General features: G+C 36.2%; 1 protein-coding gene and 1 long non-coding RNA gene across 2 annotated transcripts in view; both read right to left on the minus strand.

The window, feature by feature from the left end:
• The window catches only part of LOC106950557 (uncharacterized), a 27,335-nt gene extending 25,078 nt beyond the window's left edge, over positions 1 to 2,257 (minus strand). Inside the window, exon 1 of the long non-coding RNA XR_001425635.1 lies at positions 1,786 to 2,257. This is a non-coding gene — a long non-coding RNA (uncharacterized LOC106950557). The remainder of the gene's footprint in view (positions 1 to 1,785) is intronic.
• Positions 2,258 to 3,506: 1,249 nt separating this feature from the next.
• LOC106950553 (solute carrier family 22 member 4-like) overlaps positions 3,507 to 7,752 on the minus strand; it is a 9,341-nt gene continuing 5,095 nt past the window's right edge. The window contains exons 2-10 of the mRNA XM_015037492.1: positions 7,561 to 7,664; positions 7,316 to 7,470; positions 6,946 to 7,117; positions 6,167 to 6,293; positions 5,919 to 6,019; positions 5,635 to 5,849; positions 4,319 to 4,501; positions 3,970 to 4,105; positions 3,507 to 3,786 (exon numbers count right to left, since the gene is read on the minus strand). Coding sequence (XP_014892978.1) covers positions 3,738 to 3,786; positions 3,970 to 4,105; positions 4,319 to 4,501; positions 5,635 to 5,849; positions 5,919 to 6,019; positions 6,167 to 6,293; positions 6,946 to 7,117; positions 7,316 to 7,470; positions 7,561 to 7,664 — 1,242 coding nt within the window. The 3' untranslated portion in view covers positions 3,507 to 3,737. The remainder of the gene's footprint in view (positions 3,787 to 3,969; positions 4,106 to 4,318; positions 4,502 to 5,634; positions 5,850 to 5,918; positions 6,020 to 6,166; positions 6,294 to 6,945; positions 7,118 to 7,315; positions 7,471 to 7,560; positions 7,665 to 7,752) is intronic.

Here is a 7,752-nt window from a genome sequence, read left to right on the forward strand (position 1 = left end):
AAAATGAGATAAACTATGTTTAATACAAAAACATGTGGTGCAGTTCACTCAAATCTACAATTAGGAGATTGTAGATTTAGAATCAGATTCCAGTATCTATTTAAATTATATTGCTTGCATCAATCAGGGTAGAAGTGCAAAATATATCACAATCCTTCACATTAACAGTTAAATTCAAGCACAGAAGACCAAAAAGCTCAAAGAAACCAGTGGTGATCCTGATGATTTAACAGCATAGATTAAAATTAGTATAATAATATTAAACATTTTTAATTACATTCAGTTTTTTTTCAGCCCTAAACCAGAAATATGTTTCATAAGACTTTAATGGAGAGCACTGTATAGTACAGCGTGTCAACATGATGCTGCTGCAGGAACTGACTGCAACACAGGGGAAGACGAGGCAGCTGACATAAGTCTGGTTAAACCGAAACATCAGAACGGTTGCTTTACACAGACATTGTGCTGGAAAATCCATACTGTATGGGAAAGACTGCACAGGTGGATTATTGCTGCAAACAAGACAAAACGCAGACCACCCAAAATCTCAAAGAACTCCAAAGTGAGGTACAGGGGCCTTCTTCAGATCTGTGAAGAGTTTGCTCAGAAACTGCAGCGGTAGGTTCGAGGGTTTCTGGACTTCGTGAGGCCAGGACTTCTGGACATGTGCATAGGGTCAAGAAGGGCAGCAATATGGCTGCAGGTTATTTTCTCACTCCACGCTCACTGCAGGCTGCTTAGGACAGCTGGAAAGAGCAGCTTTTCATGAGTTGGGTTGAGTTCAGGGGAGTGGGATCACTTACAATGTATCCACTATTAATATAAACCGAGCTCAAAAGTAATCAAAGAGCAGAGATCCAAAAGCACCATCATAATAAACAGTTTTATTAAGAAAGGCGGTAGTCTCTCTGGGATCAGTCACAAAACTCCCCCGATTGTAATCCTGAAAGCAGTTTGTTAGAGCTTGATCTAGTTCTTAGAAGGTTTCAAAGTTTTTGAAGTGCCAAATGTCAGCATACCACCAAAACACCCAACGAAAAAAAAGAAAAAAGAAAATCAAAAGCAGTAAAGTTAGAAATGTCTTTGTGAAATAGATGCAATACAAGATCTAGTGGCTTATTAGGTTTAGATTGTGCAACTTTACTGGGACAAAGTTGAGACGAAAACCAAAACACATGTTCATATTATAAAATTATGAATATGCCACTAATTCATGGTGTTTTATTCCAGCTTCAACCCAAGATACTGAATATGACTATTTATTGCTTATGTCTCACACCAGCTCAATTTACAAAGTAAAAAATAAAACACAAGCGGTCACTCAGAAATTCACGTCACCAACGAAGTAGTTTGGCGCCATCAAGTGGTCATTTCTGATACATTATGCCCATAAAAAGCCTTTCCTTTCCTTATATGAACTACTAAAAAGAATTTTGAAATTGAACAGAATGAGTAATATTTATGCATTTTAAGTTGCTTACGTATTAAACTAATATTATTTTTACTATCCGTCATCAGAGCGATTTCGCAAAATGCAACCAGAAAACTAAACGATAAAAAATAGGATGGGTAAAAACACTGAACAGCAATACACGTTCCATATAATACCGAAACTATATTTGTGTGTAACAAAAAGAAGATGGCTTTGTATGTTATAAAATGTCATCAAGGAAAAAAGCATCAAGACAGCTGAGGAAAAACAAATGATAGCATCATCATCATCTTCATCATCGTTGAGAGTAGCAGCTGTAGCCACACAAATTCTATTAGAAATATAAAACTTACCTTAAATCCATCACATCCTTCGGTTTTAGTGAATTAAAATTCATCCAAGCCACAGAGCCTCGGCGAAGCGAACAAAGATTCAGGCCGTTGAAGAAAACCAGTCGGTTTCACTTTTACTTTGGCCCCAATTTAATCTGCAGTTGCTTTAAATTTCCAGCAGCTGTGTCGTGTCCATCAGCCCAGCAGATCTAAGCCAATTATAATCCAACACGACGAAATGCCAACATCTACAGCTTAGTAGAGATGATTTTAAAAAGAAAAAGAAAATCCAAGAAGAGAGTATTTAAAAGGTCTTTCCACAGCCGATGCTGTGCATCGTGTTGGAGCTGAAGTGAAAGTGAAATGACGGCGGTCTTTCCACGGTAACAGGTGACGCCTTCCACTGAAATACCCTGATAAATGTCACACAAAGAAAATGTCTGCAAGGTTCTCCACAGCTGAACAAAGTCCAGTTTTTATAGAAAAACAAACAAACAAACAACAACAACAAAAAAAAAACCCCACCTAAAATGGGGGATATTTATCATCTAAAGGGGAAATGTATATATTTTTAATCTGTGGGGCAAAGGACAAAATATACTAGCTTATTATAAGAATAAATGTTATTTATCCATACTAAATGTACCTTTTCATTAAATGGATAGGTAACACAATAAAAAATCTTTATTAAAACCCAGTCACTTTTACATCAAATCTTTATACAAAATTGATTCTGCCTGGAGTTTGTGATAAACCAACCCATATGTGTTAAATTAAGGTCTATAGTACCTAGAATTGAGCATGTTTTAAAAGATAATCAACTGGAAGTGTGGTGTTAATTTATTTTCTGTCACTTAAAAACATCTCCATTTTCTTTTGCTAAATAGATCAAGTTTGGTCATTTAAATGTGAACATCAGTTTTCAAGTTTTGGACGATTTGAACGTATACATATGCTTTTGTCTAATCTGTTTTAGTGTAGTTCTGATTATCAACACTAATATTCTGCTTTAAGGTTAACCTTCACTCCACTTTAAAGTCATTTGCAGCTCCTAACACATTTTCTCCATCAATCTTCCATCAACTCAAATTCACTTCTGGTGAGGAAAATCATCAGGATGCTGCGGCTGCTGACTGTGTGCCAACGGTGGAAACGGTGTGTTCACAGGGATGTGCAGTATTCATTTTACAGCTCCTGCATTTGGATTAAGGTCCAAAAGTTCAGTTAAGTCCAAATTTGTCCAAAAGATTTTCTCCATCTTCTCCGTGTTCTTTATTTATTCAAAAAATGAGAATAATTGTCCCAATGAGTCCTGTTTTCTGTTAAGCCCACATTTCGTTGGTCTGATGTAATATTCAAATTTTGAATGTTGTGTTTTAGCTGTCAGCAGAAATAAAAATATAAAATATAATGTGTTTCACTTGGTTACTGAAATAAATGGACTTTTCAGTAACACTCTAAGATTATTGAATTGGTCTGAACGTGGCTTGTTTCAAACTTTAAACTGGACTTCTTAAAGTTTCTGTTTTTCATTCTTTCATAAAGGCCAAATGTGGAAAATGAACAACTAATTATTGTTGCTGTCATGGATTCTCTCAGCTCAGCTGCTGATCTTAGAGAAAACAAACCTTGCTTTAAACTTATATTTCATTTACTAATTAGGTGACTGCTGAGGGCAATTGGTTGCACTGGATTTCATTTAGGGGCATCAAAGTAAAGACGGTGAATGCAATGCATGACTAGTTGTCAGATTTTTATTTCTTATACAATTTGAAGACAATTTGTATCATTTTACTGCTTATTAAGTGTTAGTCTGTTCATAAAATCATAAGAAAGTAATGACATAAAAAATAATAAAATACCTTCTGAAAATTTCAATCAGTTCTTTTCAGTCAGTCTTTAAAATAAGCCCAACAAATAAATGAACTCTTTGGCAGATGCAGCAGATTTGTAATAACATCTACCCACTACATCTATGTGTTCTCTTCATGTTCTGCTTCCTTTTTCTTATTCACACAGTTCCTGTTTGAACAAAGGAACAAAAATATCAGGAAAAACAATTCTGCACAAATGCTCATTGATAAAATTAACTTTCATCCTAAATACACAGAATCAGAACAAGCCAATCAAAGATGACTAAGCAAAATGAAGATGACCTTTTACCAAAAATAAGTGTAACTTTTTAGATAATTGCAAACAACTCACCCACGTAGCTGTTGCATGTCTGACAGTGCCTCTGGTAAGGCTTTTCCATGAGTTTCTGGCAGCATGAAGCAGAAACCAGAACCACAGACGGCCATGACACCCATCACTATGTATGGAAGGGCCCTGAAGTAAAACCCTGTGACAAAAGGGTTTTAATTTAACCGAGCCAGCGCTGATTTAATATCTACTGAGAGAAACATCACATACTTTCTAAAACAAACAAAATGCTTGTTTGTTTAGTGAATAATAAGAAAAAACATGAGACATTACAGTATCAAAGAAAAAAAGAATGAAAGTATTTGTATCTTAAAAAGTTGTGACAGATTTCACAAATCCGTTCTACACTTACCCAGATAAATGATGAATGGGGAGATGATGGTTCCGATCCGTGCGGCTGTGGAGCAACATCCCATGGCTGTATTCCTGATTACGGTCGGGAAGAGCTCCGCTGTGAAGGCGTACAAAACACAGAAGGCCGACGTGATGCCGAATTTTCCCACCATCTCCAGCAGCACAGACACAGCGGGTAAATCTGAGGCCACCAAACCGGACAAAAGAATCAGATCAACTGATCCAATTTAAAAATAGACTCTCCTGCAAACTGAAACCACCTTTAATGTGCTCTTTGACAAAAATAAGTTATTTTAATCAATTTACATGAAAAACCTGTACATAGATTGTCATGTAATGTAAAATAATTTAATTACAGATTAAAATAATGATTATGATAAGCTTCAAGTTTAGACACACATTTAAATACAACTTCTGTTGCTCCAATCTTACAAAAACACCCAAAATGCAAAATTAACCAGTTTTATTCAAGTATGCCATAAGATTCTGATTTAAAGCAAAGTAAGATGTAAGATGTGTCACTGCAAGAGTTTGCTTATTTAATGCATATTTACAAAACTCATTGTTTAATTTCATGCAACGTCTAGACGATGCTGCAGTTTTACTGCAGGGCTCAATAATCCCACTGAAGTTATTCCCTAGATGGATGGATGGATCTTATCCAGACACTCAGTTTAAAACTTCTTGAATAAGTGAACATCTTTTAAATCAGTTGTTTAAATTCTCACCCAATTCTTTGCAGGAATAAACATGTTCAGATAATGGATGGATGAATATCTTTAATATTCTTTGTTCTGATTTGTGTATTTCTGAACTTGGGTCTTGACTTGAGCTTTGAGACTTTTCAATTCCTCAGACAGGTGAATAAATGAACACAGATTGTCCACATTTTATTTATAATCAGCAGCTTTTCTCATCTTTGTTCTTTGCTTTGCAAAATACTTTTTCTTTACAAGGAAAAAAGAAAATAGTCTTAGAAGAAATCTACTCATAAAACAAAAGACAATCTTCAAAAATTCACATTTATGGAAGCATAATTTAAAACATTGAATAATTTCCACTGCTTATTTTTGCATCACATTTCATACAAACTGTAACTACAAATAAATGTCAAATATTTTACTGTTTCTTATGGTTGCTTGTAAGTATAGTAAATTAAATTTGGTTCCTACCATCCAACACATGCGTACACCCGAGTCTGGTTTTTAAAAGTTTTATAATTAGGAACTATAAAACATGATGTACATGTTGTACATGATGTACAGCGGCTCTATTCCGCTGCGGCCGGAATAGAGCCGACTGTGTGGATCTTACCTATCGGAATGAGGTTAACACAAATGATCATAATGCCTCCAAGTAAGAGTGAGGCAGACTGACAGAGGCGCCTGGAGGAGAAACGCAGCAGCAACAGGACAATGATGTACGCTGGAACCTCTGTAGCAGCAGACAGGAAGCAGTTCAGGTACGGGTTGCCGTGCAGGTTGGAAGTGTTGAGGATTAAAGCAAAGTAGTTCATGGCGACGATCATCCTGCCAAACAATTCAGGACAAATCTTCAGTACAAGTGATACTAATAATATAATTATACTGCACACATACCACAAGCTTGAAGAAAGCAACGCTGTGGTGAAAATGTTGCAGCTTTTCAGAAGGACCAAAATGTTGAATTTCTTGTCTCGCATCACCAAAATTTTTTCAATCTGTGACAAAAGAAATACCAAAACAAAGGCAGGTCAGACATAGCAAGAAAAAACAGGCTCCCATAAAAAATATGTTGTGGGAACTTTTGCAACTACACAAAATGAGATGATATTATACAATATTAAAGTACAGACTTTCAAACATACCTCTGGTTGTGTAAAAATGGCGTCTGGAGCCTCGACTTTATTCAGCTTCGCTGCATCTTTAAGAATGGCTTCAGCTTCGGCTGCTCTCCCCTGAGACTGCAGCCAGCGAGGAGACTCTGGGATAAACCTGCTCATAGAAAAACATTTCAACTGCATGGAGTTTAAACTACTTTAAAGATTAACAAACTCGGCTATAACCTCATTTATGTATTCCAAACAAACGCATGAACATCTTTAAACAGAAACAAGCAGGTTCTAAACTTGAAGATATTTTGATTTTTTTATTAAACTAATCTTGTGGGACGTCATGCTGACGTATGTCTGTTACCTTTGGGATGTTGGGCAGTATTCTGTTTAATTAGAATCAGGTACATTAATTTTAATTTTTTTTTGCCATATTTTAGAACTGAGTGAGGATGAAGGTTAGCGTTTTATACAAAGTGCCCCCAAGTCATCAAATAATTATTTCTCCAGGTATTAAAGCTCCTGTCCATAGCAGATAAATGCCAACTTAAAATTTAACATAATTAAGTTTCTAAAATTCTGCTGCTCTAACATTTGGAGTACAGCAGGTCCCAGAAGTCACAATCCAGTTAATTAATTTGCAATTTCTCTTTTAAACTTGGCTAATTAGTTACCTTTTAGTAGAGACAAAGAAAAAACTGTTATAATGACAACCTTCTGCACAAAGATGGCCTGATTTAAGTATGAAAAAGTATTTTAAATCAACATTAAAAAAACATTGCAAACTAAAGGCTAGCATGTATATATTTTCTTACCACCACAGAGGGACGTAGATGAGGCCAGAGGCAGCCATGGCGATCAGCAGCAGCCGCCATTCACGGAGAAAGAAGGCCACTACAGGCATCGCCATGTAGCCCAACGCTGAGCTCATGAATACTCCGAGTGAGCAGAAAACCACTCTGGTTTTGGGGCTCAGAACTTCAGCTCCTGTTGGTGAATGCCATATTTTTATATGTGTTTATGGAGAACTGTTGAATAGTGTCATATTCTGAGAAACGTGGGAACTTTTGTTGTACCCAATAAGGCCTGGGAGGTCAGATAGGATAAAAAAAACAAACAAACATAATAAATAACTATGTATATGTAAATAACCAATATTATCAAGTTCACTTTAAAAACACATACCCAGAACAAATGCAATTACATAGTTGGAGTATCCCCCAGCACCAACTATAAAGAAAATTAGGAGAAAGACCTCCCAGCTCGGAGAGAAGATCTGTGCTGTTAGCCCCACAGTTTGAACAGCCATCATGACAAACAGGATGGGCTTCCTTCCAAACCTGTGCAAGACATACATTTGATTTGACTCCATGTGTTCCTTACTGAGAAATTAAACTGATTGGGGAAGTATATCGATACGCAGCTCATACCTGTCAGATAGCTGGCCTGAGAACAGAACTCCGAACAGAACTCCGATGTAATGAATGGAGGTAGTCAGTGGGTTTTTGTATTGATTCTCACACACCAAGTTCCACTGAAAAATCAGTTACATTGTCTTAAAGCGCAAGTATGTAACTTTGAAAATAACATAAAAAAAAATATATATATATATATATATATAT

The sequence above is a fragment of the Poecilia latipinna genome, unplaced genomic scaffold (genome assembly GCF_001443285.1).
Source record: "Poecilia latipinna isolate Pla-1442-1.1 unplaced genomic scaffold, P_latipinna-1.0 Scaffold407, whole genome shotgun sequence".
Taxonomy (NCBI): domain Eukaryota; kingdom Metazoa; phylum Chordata; class Actinopteri; order Cyprinodontiformes; family Poeciliidae; genus Poecilia; species Poecilia latipinna.